Source organism: Salmo salar, chromosome 06 (assembly GCF_965601325.2).
Source record: "Salmo salar chromosome 06, fSalSal1, whole genome shotgun sequence".
Taxonomy (NCBI): Eukaryota; Metazoa; Chordata; class Actinopteri; order Salmoniformes; family Salmonidae; genus Salmo; species Salmo salar.
In genome coordinates this window covers 94,027,029-94,040,000 of record NC_138296.1, presented here as the reverse complement: position 1 = coordinate 94,040,000, position 12,972 = coordinate 94,027,029, and the positions used below count along the sequence as shown (strand labels likewise).

At 44.9% G+C, this 12,972-nt stretch overlaps 1 protein-coding gene across 2 annotated transcripts in view; it reads right to left on the bottom strand.

Annotated features, from left to right (window-relative positions):
- The window catches only part of LOC106608317 (protein-tyrosine kinase 2-beta), a 91,740-nt gene that overhangs the window by 36,227 nt on the left and 42,541 nt on the right, over positions 1-12,972 (bottom strand). For both annotated transcript variants that reach the window (XM_045721173.2, XM_082977087.1), the window contains exons 2-9: positions 8,013-8,252; positions 7,492-7,670; positions 4,805-4,892; positions 1,712-1,791; positions 1,518-1,580; positions 1,337-1,391; positions 955-1,095; positions 476-550 (exon numbers count right to left, since the gene is read on the bottom strand). In XM_045721173.2, the coding sequence (XP_045577129.2) occupies positions 476-550; positions 955-1,095; positions 1,337-1,391; positions 1,518-1,580; positions 1,712-1,791; positions 4,805-4,892; positions 7,492-7,670; positions 8,013-8,210 (879 nt within the window). In that variant the 5' untranslated portion in view covers positions 8,211-8,252. The remainder of the gene's footprint in view (positions 1-475; positions 551-954; positions 1,096-1,336; positions 1,392-1,517; positions 1,581-1,711; positions 1,792-4,804; positions 4,893-7,491; positions 7,671-8,012; positions 8,253-12,972) is intronic.

The following is a 12,972-nucleotide window of genomic DNA, read 5'->3' as shown; positions in this document are numbered from 1 at the left end:
AGAGCCCGGACTTGATCCCGATCAAACATCTCTGGAGAGACCTGAAAATAGCTGTGCAGCAACGCTCCCCATCCAACCTGACAGAGTTTGAGAGGATCTGCAGAGAGGAATGGGAGAAACTCCCCCAAATACAGGTGTGCCAAGCTTGTAGCATCATATCCAAGAAGACTTGAGGCTGTAATCGCTGCCAAAGGTGCAATTACAAAGTACTGAGTAAAGGGTCTGAATACTAATGTAAATGTGATGTTTCTGTTTTTTTATTTTTAATACATTTATGGGGTATTGTGTGTAGATTGATGAGGGAAAAAACAATTTAATCTATTTTAGAATAAGAGTGTAACATAACAAAATGTAGAAAAACTCAAGGGGTCTGAATACTTTCCGAATGCCCTGTAAACAGTTAACACCCTGCTTACCACTGAATCTTTCGGGGTGAGTTGGCGAATGCCATGTATACAGTTAACATCCTGCTTACCGCTGAGTCTTTATGGGTGCGTTGGCGAATGCCCCTGGCTCCTATCACCAGCTCTACTGACAGACTCCAGCCTTGCTGTGGACAAACAGTGGGGTTGCAAGTTAACTTTAATTTCTTGACAAACTTCAGACTGTAATTGTAGATTCTTCTAACCCCACTAAAAAACGTCAGCAGTTACGAACTAATTAGGAAAGTCCACACTTGGGTATTTGCAGTGCATTTGAGGTCAGGTATTTGCAGTGCATTTGAGGTCAGGTATTTGCAATGCATTTGAGGTCAGGTATTTGCTGTGTATTTGAGGTCAGGTATTTGCAGTGCATTTGAGGTCAGGTGTTTGCAGTGCATTTGAGGTCAGGTATTTGCAGTGCATTTGAGGTCAGGTGTTTGCAGTGCATTTGAGGTCAGGTGTTTGCAGTGCATTTGAGGTCAGGTGTTTGCAGTGCATCCTTGTTGTCTGTAAAGCCAGCAGCAACACTCACCACCAGTTCACAAGGGTAGACCTCTTCACCGATGGTGATGAAGTCTGTGAGCGTCTGGAAGAAGCTAACCATACACTCATCCTCCTTCAGAGTAGCGTACTGCTGGAACGTCTGCTGGATCATCTTACGAAGATGACGAGACTGGGACAGACCACAGCAACATTGGATAACACTTTCATAACCCTATTTTACTATGACGTCACATGGTAGACAAATACATTTTTGAGGAGGGTAAACAACACTGCTAGCATAGAAATTATCAGAAATTATCCTTGTTGACGTAAAGGTGAAGTAGGCTCACTTACAACTTAATTTATGCTCGTAGAAACTTCCAATAATATTTTAAACGATCATGTGGATATCAAAAAATGTATAAATGTACCTTCATGCTGTCAATGAGCTCTTGTGGGAAGAACAGGTTCAGCCCCACATCCTTCCTTCATTGGAGAGACCAGTTAGAATCAAACAATCAATCAAACAAATGTGATTTTTTTTTAAAGTCATAGAAGTGAAGGTTAGTAAGGGGGAGAAGAAAAAAAACACGGAAGAATGTACATACTTACTCTAACACTTCAAAGTTGGACTTTTTCTCCAGACCTTTAGCATTCATGTCTTTATAAAACCTCCTGAAGGCGAAGCAGTAGAGACAGCACAACATGACATGCAATAACGAAGCTCTACGGACAAAGCCAACTGTGATGTTGACGATGTCTACATATTGACGATAGAATATCCAAAAGGGAAATCCCAACCTCACCTAATCTCCAGACATCCCAGCTGTAGGGCCATTCCATCACTGACTTTACTGGCATGGTACTGCATGTAGTCACTACGCACCTAACACAGGTAAATACCGAGAGAACACGTTCATTCTTAGCTGTATGTAGTCACTACGCATCTACAGTGTCCACACAAGCACCAGACATCAGCGAGTTATCTTGAATGATGAAGTTCTGGAAAGAATTAATGTGTTCTCTACATAGTCAGAGTAGTAATTTTTATATATTTATTGAACCTTTATTTTACTAGGCAAGTCAGTTAAGAACAAATTCTTATTTACAATAACGGCCTACCAAAAGGCAAAAGGCCTCCTGCGGGGACGGGGGCTGGGATTTAAAAAAGTATATATATAAATACAGGACAAAACACACATCACGACAAGAGAGACAACACAACACAACACTACATAAAGAGAGACCTAAGACAACAACATAGCAAGGCAGCAACACATGACAACAACATGGTAGCAACACAACATAACAACAACATGGTAGCAACACAACATGGTAGCAGCACAAAACATGGTACAAACATTATTGGGCAGAGACAACAGCACAAAGGGCAAGAAGGTAGAGACAACAATACATCACGCAAAGCAGCCACAACTGTCAGTAAGAGTGTCCAGGATTGAGTCTTTGAATGAGGAGATGGAGGTAAAACTGTGCAGTTTGAGTGTTTGTTGCAGCTCGTTCCAGTCGCTAGCTGCAGCAAACTGAAAAGACCAGCGACCCAGGGATGTGTGTGCTTTGGGGACCTTCAACAGAATGTGACTGGGTGTTGTATGTGGAGGATGAGGGCTGCAGTACATATCTCATATGGGGGGAGTGAGGCCGAAGAGGGTTTTATCAACCAGTGGGTCTTGCGACGGGCATAAAGAGATGACCAGTTTACAGAGGAGTACGGAGTGCAGTGATGTGTCCTATAAGGATAGTAATGTGTTCTCTCCATAGAGTAGTAATGTGTTCTCTCCATAGAGTATTAATGTGTTCTCTCCATAGAGTATTAATGTGTTCTCTCCATAGAGTAGTAATGTGTTCTCTCCAAAGAGTAGTAATGTGTTCTCTCCATAGAGTAGTAATGTGTTCTCTCCAAAGAGTAGTAATGTGTTCTCTCCATAGAGTAGTAATGTGTTCTCTCCATAGTGAGAGTAGTAATGAGTTCTCTCCATAGAGTAGTAATGAGTTCTCTCCATAGAGTAGTAATGAGTTCTCTCCATAGAGTAGTAATGTGTTCTCTACATAGAGTAGTAATGTGTTCTCTCCATAGAGTAGTAATGAGTTCTCTCCATAGAGTAGTAATGTGTTCTCTCCATAGAGTAGTAATGAGTTCTCTCCATAGAGTAGTAATGAGTTCTCTCCATAGAGTAGTAATGTGTTCTCTCCATAGAGTAGTAATGTGTTCTCTCCATAGAGTATTAATGTGTTCTCTCCATAGAGTATTAATGTGTTCTCTCCATAGAGTATTAATGTGTTCTCTCCATAGTGAGAGTAGTAATGTGTTCTCTCCATAGTCAGAGTAGTAATGTGTTCTCTCCATAGAGTATTAATGTGTTCTCTCCATAGTCAGAGTATTGATGTGTTCTCTCCATAGAGTATTAATGTGTTCTCTCCATAGAGTATTAATGTGTTCTCTCCATAGTCAGAGTAGTAATGTGTTCTCTCCATAGAGTATTAATGTGTTCTCTCCATAGTCAGAGTATTGATGTGTTCTCTCCATAGAGTAGTAATGTGTTCTCTCCATAGAGTAGTAATGTGTTCTCTACATAGAGTAGTAATGTGTTCTCTACATAGAGTATTAATGTGTTCTCTCCATAGTGAGAGTAGTAATGTGTTCTCTCCATAGTCAGAGTAGTAATGTGTTCTCTCCATAGAGTATTAATGTGTTCTCTCCATAGTCAGAGTATTGATGTGTTCTCTCCATAGAGTATTAATGTGTTCTCTCCATAGAGTATTAATGTGTTCTCTCCATAGTCAGAGTAGTAATGTGTTCTCTCCATAGAGTATTAATGTGTTCTCTCCATAGTCAGAGTATTGATGTGTTCTCTCCATAGAGTAGTAATGTGTTCTCTCCATAGAGTAGTAATGTGTTCTCTACATAGAGTAGTAATGTATTCTCTCCATAGAGTAGTAATGTGTTCTCTACATAGTCAGAGTATTAATGTGTTCTCTACATAGAGTAGTAATGTGTTCTCTCCATAGAGTATTAATGTGTTCTCTCCATAGAGTAGTAATGTGTTCTCTACATAGAGTAGTAATGTGTTCTCTCCATAGAGTAGTAATGTGTTCTCTCCATAGAGTAGTAATGTGTTCTCTACATAGTCAGAGTAGTAATGTGTTCTCTCCATAGAGTAGTAATGTATTCTCTACATAGAGTAGTAATGTATTCTCTCCATAGAGTAGTAATGTGTTCTCTCCATAGTCAGAGTATTAATGTGTTCTCTCCATAGAGTATTAATGTGTTCTCTCCATAGTCAGAGTAGTAATGTGTTCTCTACATAGTCAGAGTATTAATGTGTTCTCTACATAGAGTAGTAATGTGTTCTCTACATAGTCAGAGTAGTAATGTGTTCTCTCCATAGTCAGAGTAGTAATGTGTTCTCTACATAGTCAGAGTATTAATGTGTTCTCTCCATAGTCAGAGTAGTAATGTGTTCTCTCCATAGAGTAGTAATGTGTTCTCTACATAGTCAGAGTATTAATGTGTTCTCTACATAGAGTAGTAATGTGTTCTCTCCATAGAGTATTAATGTGTTCTCTCCATAGAGTATTAATGTGTTCTCTCCATAGAGTAGTAATGTGTTCTCTCCATAGTCAGAGTAGTAATGTGTTCTCTCCATAGAGTAGTAATGTGTTCTCTACATAGTCAGAGTATTAATGTGTTCTCTACATAGAGTAGTAATGTGTTCTCTCCATAGAGTATTAATGTGTTCTCTCCATAGAGTAGTAATGTGTTCTCTCCATAGTCAGAGTAGTAATGTGTACTCTACATAGAGTATTAATGTGTTCTCTACATAGTCAGAGTATTAATGTGTTCTCTACATAGTCAGAGTAGTGTTTGCTGCCTACTGTACCTGTTGATAGAAATACAGAAATGTGGTTCTGTCTTCTTTAAACTTTTCCAGGAAGTTGACTGGAATGTAGCGGACTCTCAGGTCATACCTGGGGAGAGATGAACATACCACTGCTTTAGAGCAGGAGGCTTCAACAGATGAACATACCACTGCTTTAGAGCAGGAGGCTTCAACAGATGAACATACCACTGCTTTAGAGCAGGATGCTTCAACAGATGAACAGACCACTGCTTTAGAGGAGGAGGCTTCAACAGATGAACATACCACTGCTTTAGAGCAGGATGCTTCAACAGATGAACATACCACTGCTTTAGAGGAGGAGGCTTCAACAGATGAACATACCACTGCTTTAGAGCAGGATGCTTCAACAGATGAACAGACCACTGCTTTAGAGCAGGATGCTTCAACAGATGAACATACCACTGCTTTAGAGCAGGATGCTTCAACAGATGAACAGACCACTGCTTTAGAGGAGGAGGCTTCAACAGATGAACAGACCACTGCTTTAGAGCAGGAGGCTTCAACAGATGAACAGACCACTGCTTTAGAGGAGGAGGCTTCAACAGATGAACATACCACTGCTTTAGAGCAGGATGCTTCAACAGATGAACAGACCACTGCTTTAGAGCAGGAGGCTTCAACAGATGAACATACCACTGCTTTAGAGGAGAAGGCTTCAAACAGAACCCTATTTGTCAATACAATCATATTTTTCTGAACATTGCTCCTGACTAGTTGAATAAAGGTTAAATAAATAAATAAAATAAACTACTTCCTCTTGCTCAACCTGGCTTGCGTCTCAAATGGCTCTGTATATTACCCATCATGCTTCCTCTCACCCTCCACCTCCTACACCCTCCTCTCACCCTCCACCTCCTACACCCTCCTCTGTATATTACCCATCATGCTTTCTCTCACCCTCCACCTCCTACACCCTCCTCTCACCCTCCACCTCCTACACCCTCCTCTCACCCTCCACTTCCTACACCCTCCTCTCACCCTCCACCTCCTACACCCTCCTCTCACCCTCCACTTCCTACACCCTCCTCTCACCCTACCACCTCCTACATCCTCCTCTCACCCCCACCTCCTACACCCTCCTCTCACCCCCACCTCCTACACCCTCCTCTCACCCTCCACTTCCTACACCCTCCTCTCACCCTCCACCTCCTACATCCTCCTCTCACCCTCCACCTCCTACACCCTCCTCTCACCCTCCACCTCCTACACCCTCCTCTCACCCTCCACCTCCTACATCCTCCTCTCACCCCCACCTCCTACACCCTCCTCTCACCCCCACCTCCTACACCCTCCTCTCACCCCCACCTCCTACACCCTCCTCTCACCCCCACCTCCTACACCCTCCTCTCACCCTCCACCTCCTACACCCTCCTCTCACCCTCCACCTCCTCCACCCTCCTCTCACGCCCATTACCTACACCCTCCTCTCTCCCCCACCTCCTCCACCCTCCTCTCAACCCCACCTCCTCCACCCTCCTCTCAACCCCACCTCCTCCACCCTCCTCTTTCCCCCACCTCCTCCTACACCCTCCTCTCACATCCTTTTCTCACCCCTACCTCCTACACCCTCCTCTCACCCCCACCTCCTACACCCTCCTCTCACCCTCCACCTCCTACACCCTCCTCTCACCCTCCACCTCCTCCACCCTCCTCTCACCCCCATTACCTCCACCCTCCTCTCAACCCCACCTCCTCCTCCACCCTCCTCTCAACCCCACCTCCTCCTACACCCTCCTCTCAACCCCACCTCCTCCTCCACCCTCCTCTCACCCCCATTACCTCCACCCTCCTCTCAACCCCACCTCCTCCTACACCCTCCTCTCAACCCCACCTCCTCCTACACCCTCCTCTCACCCCCACCTCCTACACCCTCCTCTCACCCCCACCTCCTCCACCCTCCTCTCACCCCCATTACCTCCACCCTCCTCTCTCCCCCACCTCCTCCTCCTCCACCTTCCTCTCTCCCCCTCCTCCTCCTCCTACACCCTCCTCTCACCCCCACCTCCTACACCCTCCTCTCAACCCCACCTCCTCCACCCTCCTCTCAACCCCACCTCCTCCTCCACCCTCCTCTCACCCCCATTACCTCCACCCTCCTCTCTCCCCCACCTCCTCCTCCTCCACCTTCCTCTCTCCCCCTCCTCCTCCTCCTCCTACACCCTCCTCTCATCCCCACCTCCTACACCCTCCTCTCAACCCCACCTCCTCCACCCTCCTCTCTCCCCCCACCTCCTACACCCTCCTCTCTCACCCCCACCTCCTACACCCTCCTCTCACCCCCCACCTCCTCCACCCTCCTTTCACCCCCCACCTCCTCCACCCCTCCTCTCACCCCCCACCTCCTACACACTCCTCTCAACTCCACCTCCTACACCTTCCTCTCATCCCCACCTCCTCCACCCTCCTCTCTCCCCCACCTCCTCCTACACCCTCCTCTCACCCCCACCTCCTCCACCCTCCTCTCACCCCCACCTCCTCCACCCTCCTCTCACCCCCACCTCCTACACACTCCTCTCAACCCCACCTCCTACACCCTCCTCTCAACCCCACCTCCTCCACCCTCCTCTCTCCCCCACCTCCTCCTCCACCCTCCTCTCTCCCCCACCTCCTCCTACACCCTCCTCTCTCCCCCACCTCCTCCTCCTCCTCCTCCACCCTCCTCTCACCTCCACTCTGCCTCCACGTGGTGACTCTCATAGAGTTGCTCCACCTCCCCCACGGTCAGGTCTGGATGGAGCCAGTGGAGCTCGTCTGACTTGAGGTGCTTCAGTAGCAGACCATAGCAGCCTTTATACTGGATGTTAGGGCCCAGCCTGCCACTGGTCAGGACAGACTGCACTATAGCCTGGAGGAGAGAGATCAGTACGGAGTCAGTCACAGCTTGAATTTGGGTGTCTAGTTTGCGAAGCTATATAGTTGGTTTAAAGTAATGTATTCTTACAATGTTACAACTAAATAACTAAGTAACTTCTGTGCGCATATTGAAACAGAATTCACAATAAATAAAATGATATGTCTTGTTACAAATATAAATAAATACAATAATAATATATTAAGATAAACATTCAGGAAGCGTTCCAAATAGCACCCTATTCCCTGTAGTGGGGAACTTCTCAAAAAGTAGTGCATTATATAGGGAATGAATTGCCGTTTGGAATGCAGTCTCAATATCTAGACAATCCCTCACCCTGATCTGCCAGGAGCTGTCACACTTGACCAGCTTGAAGTTCTTCCCCAGGGTGTTGTTGGTGGAGAAACAAACTTTAAGGATCTTAGTAGGTCCTCCATCCCCGCTGAAGGGGCTCTGTTGTGGGCCGTCGTTGTGGCCGGGGCTGGGTAACCTCCAGGACAGGGTGGTAGTGTCTCCCTGCATCACCTCATACATTATCAGGGCAGAGAAGAGGACAACGTCATACTGTCATCATACCTGGGGAGAGGGAGAGAAAAGGAGGGAGAGAGAGAGGGGGGGGCGGGAGGCAGGGGGGGAAAGAAGAGGACAACGTCACACTGATATCATACCTGAGGAGAGCGAGGGAGAGGAGGAGAGGGAGTGAGGGGGGAGAGAGACAGAGGGGGAGAGAGACCGAGCGAAGAGAGGGGGAGAGGGGGAGAGACCGAGCGAGAGAGGGAGCGAGAGGAGGAGAGGGAGAGAGAGGAGGAGAGGGAGTGATGGGGAGAGAGAGAGCGAGAGAGAGAGAGAGAGAGGGGGGGGGGGAGAGAGACCGAGAGAGAGAGAGGAGGAGAGGGAGAGAGAGGAGGAGAGGGAGTGACGGAGAGAGAGAGATAGAGAGAGAGAGAGAGAGAGAGAGAGAGAGAGAGACTGAGAGAGAGAGAGGGAGAGAGACTGAGAGAGAGAGGGGGAGAGAGACCGAGAGAGAGAGGGGGAGAGAGACTGAGAGAGAGAGGTGGAGAGAGACCGAGAGAGAGAGAGGGGGAGAGAGAGAGGGGGAGAGAGTATATGGGGACAGATGCACAGTTACCATGACAGTTTCTCATAAGAGATACATTTAGTCAAACCTTGAAGCAGGTATGGAGTAGCGTTTGAACAAACACTCAGTTTGTTAGGTATGGATCGCTCCTACAGACTATGAGTCACGTGGCCGTGGCTTGCTATATAAAGCAGGCAGACAGACAGGCATCGAGGCATTCAGTTACTGTTGGATTGAACGTTACAAGTGTCCTAAGCGACTTTGAGCGTGGTATGATCGTCGGTACCCTCGCGCGCCGGTTCTAGTATCTCAGAAACAGCCGGCCTCCTGAGCTTTTCACCCACAACAGTATCTAAGGTTTACAAACAAACAAAAACATCCAGTCAGCTTCAGTCCTGTAGTTGAAAACTGCTCGTTGACTAGAGGTCGAAGGAGAAGGAGAAGAATTGTGCAAGCTAACAAGTTGGCCACAAACAGACCAATAACGTTGCGGTATAACAGTGGTGTACAGAACGGAATCTCAGAACGCACAACTCTTCTGTACTTCTCACGGATGGGTTATTGCAGCAGACGACCACACCGGGTTCCACTCCTATCAGCTAAAAACAAGAAGCGTCTCCAGTGGGCACGCCATCACCAACACTGGACAACTGAGGAGTGGAAAAACATTCCCTGGTCCAACGAATCCCAGTTCCTGTTGCGTCATGCTGATGTCAGAGTCAGGATTTGGTGTAAGCAGCATGAGTCCATGGCCCCATCCTGCCTGATGTCAACGGTACAGGCTGGTGGTGTAATGGTGTGGGAATGTTTTCCTGCCACAGGTTAGGTCCCTTGATACTAATTGAGCATCGTTTCAACTCACCAAAAAAAAATCAGGCTGTTTGGACACACTTACTCATTCAAGGGTTTTTTCTTTATTTGTTACTATTTTCTACATTGTAGAATAATAGTGAAGACATCAAAACTATGAAATAGCACATATGGAATCATGTAGTAACCAAAAAAAGTGTTAAAGAAATCAAAATATATTTTATATTTCAGATTCTTCAAAGTAGCCACCCTTTGCCTTGATGACAGCTTTGCACACTCTTGGCCTTCTCTCAACAAGATTCATGAGGTAGTCACCTGGAATGCATTTCAATTAATAGGTGTGTCTTGTTAAAAGTTAATTTGTGGAATTTCTTTCCATAATGCGTTTGAGCCAATCAGTTGTGTTGTGACAAGGTAGGGGTGTATACAGAAGATAGCCCTATTTGGTAGAAGACCAAGTCTATATTATGGCCAGAACAGCTCAAATAAGCAAAGAAAAATGTCAGTCCATCATTATTTTAAGTCAAACCGGAAAATGTCAAGAACTTTTAAAGTTTCTTTAAGTGCAGTCGCAAAAAAACATCAGGCACTATGATGAAACTGGCTCTCATGAGGACCGCCACAGGAAAGGAAGACCCAGAGTTACCTCTGCTGCAGAGGATAAGTTCATTAGAGTTACCAGCCTCAAAATTGCAGCCCAAATAAATGCTTCCCAGAGTTCAAGTAACAGACACATCTCAACATCAATTGTTCAGAGGAGACTGTGTGAAATCAGGCCTTCATGTTCGAATTGCTGCAAATAAACCACTACTAAAGGACACCAATAAGAAGAAGAGACTTGCTTGGGCCAAGAAACACGAGCAATGGACATTAGACTGGTGGAAATCTGTCCTTTGGTCTACAATGTAGAAAATAGTAACAAATAAAGAAAAACCCTTGAATGAGTAGATATGTCCAAACTTTTGACTGGTACTGTACATTCTAATAACAAGTTTTTGCTTTGTCATTATGGGGTATTGTGTGTAGATTTTAGAATAAGGCTGTAACGGAACATAATTTGGAATAAGTCAAAGGGGTCTGAATAATTTCGAAATGCACTGTATCTAGTAACAACACTATGCTGTGTAGTATGTAATAACAGATACGGTTCTGACTCACTTTAAAAGTTGATTCACAGATCTGATCTACTGATATGGGGACAGCCTCAGTCCAGCCTCTGTCAGCCAATTGCGGACAGTCAGAGCACTGATGGAGGGATTGTGCGTTCCTGGTGTAACTCGGGCAGTTGTTGTTGCCATCCTGTACCTGTCCCGCAGGTGGGATGTTCGGATGTACCGATCCTGTGCAGGTGTAGTTACACGTGGTCTGCCACTGCGAGGACGATCAGCTGTCCATCCTGTCTCCCTGTAGCGCTGTCTTAGGTGTCTCGCAGTACGGACATTGCAATTTATTGCCCTGGACACATCTGCAGTCCTCATGCCTCCTTGCAGCATGCCTAAGGCACGTTCACCCAGATGAGCAGGGACCCTGGGCATCTTTCTTTTGGTGTTTTTCAGAGTCAGTAGAAAGGCCTCTTTAGTGTCCTAAGTTTTTATAACTGTGACCTTAATTGCCTACCGTCTGTAAGCTGTTAGTGTCTTAATGACTGTTCCACAGGTGCATGTTCAGTAATTTCTTATGGTTCATTGAACATGGGAAACAGTGTTTAAACCCTTTACAATGAAGATCTGTGAAGTTATTTTGATTTTTACGAATTATCTTTGAAAGACAGGGTTCTGAAAAAAGGACGTTTCTTTATTTGCTGTGTTTATGTGTATAGTACCTGTTAATTATTGAACATAACAAACAATAACCCATATGAAACAGTAACAACTCTGTCAGGGAAAAACACCCCAATGAAACCATGCAAACTTTAACTAACATTACACTGGCAGTAAGGACACAACTAACATTACACTGGCAGTAAGGACAGAACTAACATTACACTAGCAGTAAGGACATAACTAACATTACACTGGCAGTAAGGACATAACTAACATTACACTGGCAGTAAGGTCATAACTAACATTACAGTGGCAGTAAGGACATAACTAACATTACACTGGCAGTAAGGACATAACTAACATTACACTGGCAGTAAGGACAGAACTAACATTACACTGGCAGTAAGGACAGAACTAACATTACACTGGCAGTAAGGACAGAACTAACATTACACTGGCAGTAAGGACATAACTAACATTACACTGGCAGTAAGGACATAACTAACATTACACTGGCAGTAAGGACATAACTAACATTACACTAGCAGTAAAGACATAACTAACATTACACTAGCAGTAAGGACATAACTAACATTACACTGGCAGTAAGGACAGAACTAACATTACACTGGCAGTAAGGACAGAACTAACATTACACTGGCAGTAAGGACAGAACTAACATTACACTGGCAGTAAGGACAGAACTCTGGCAGTAAGGACAGAACTAACATTACACTGGCGGTAAGGACATAACTAACATTACACTGGCAGTAAGGACAGAACTAACATTACACTAGCAGTAAGGACATAACTAACATTACACTGGCAGTAAGGACATAACTAGCATCACACTGGCAGTAAGGACATAACTAACATTACACTGGCAGTAAGGACATAACTAACATTACACTAGCAGTAAAGACATAACTAACATTACACTGGCAGTAAGGACAGAACTAACATTACACTGGCAGTAAGGACATAACTAACATTACACTGGCAGTAAGGACAGAACTAACATTACACTGGCAGTAAGGACATAACTAACATTACACTGGCAGTAAGGACATAGCTAACATTACACTGGCAGTAAGGACAAAACTAACCTTACATTGGCAGTAAGGGCAGAACTAACATTACACTGGCAGTAAGGACAGAACTAACATTACACTGGCAGTAAGGACATAACTAACATTACACTGGCAGTAAGGACATAACTAACATTACACTGGCAGTAAGGACAGAACTAACATTACACTGGCAGTAAGGACATAACTAACATTACACTGGCAGTAAGGACAGAACTAACATTACACTGGCAGTAAGGACATAACTAACATTACACTGGCAGTAAGGACAGAACTAACATTACACTGGCAGTAAGGACAGAACTAACATTACACTGGCAGTAAGGACAGAACTAACATTACACTGGCAGTAAGGACATAACTAACATTACACTGGCAGTAAGGACATAACTAACATTACACTGGCAGTAAGGACAGAACTAACATTACACTGGCAGTAAGGACAGAACTAACATTACACTGGCTGTAAGGACAGAACTAACATTACACTGGCAGTAAGGACATAACTAAATTACACTGGCAGTAAGGACAGAACTAAATTACACTGGCAGTAAGGA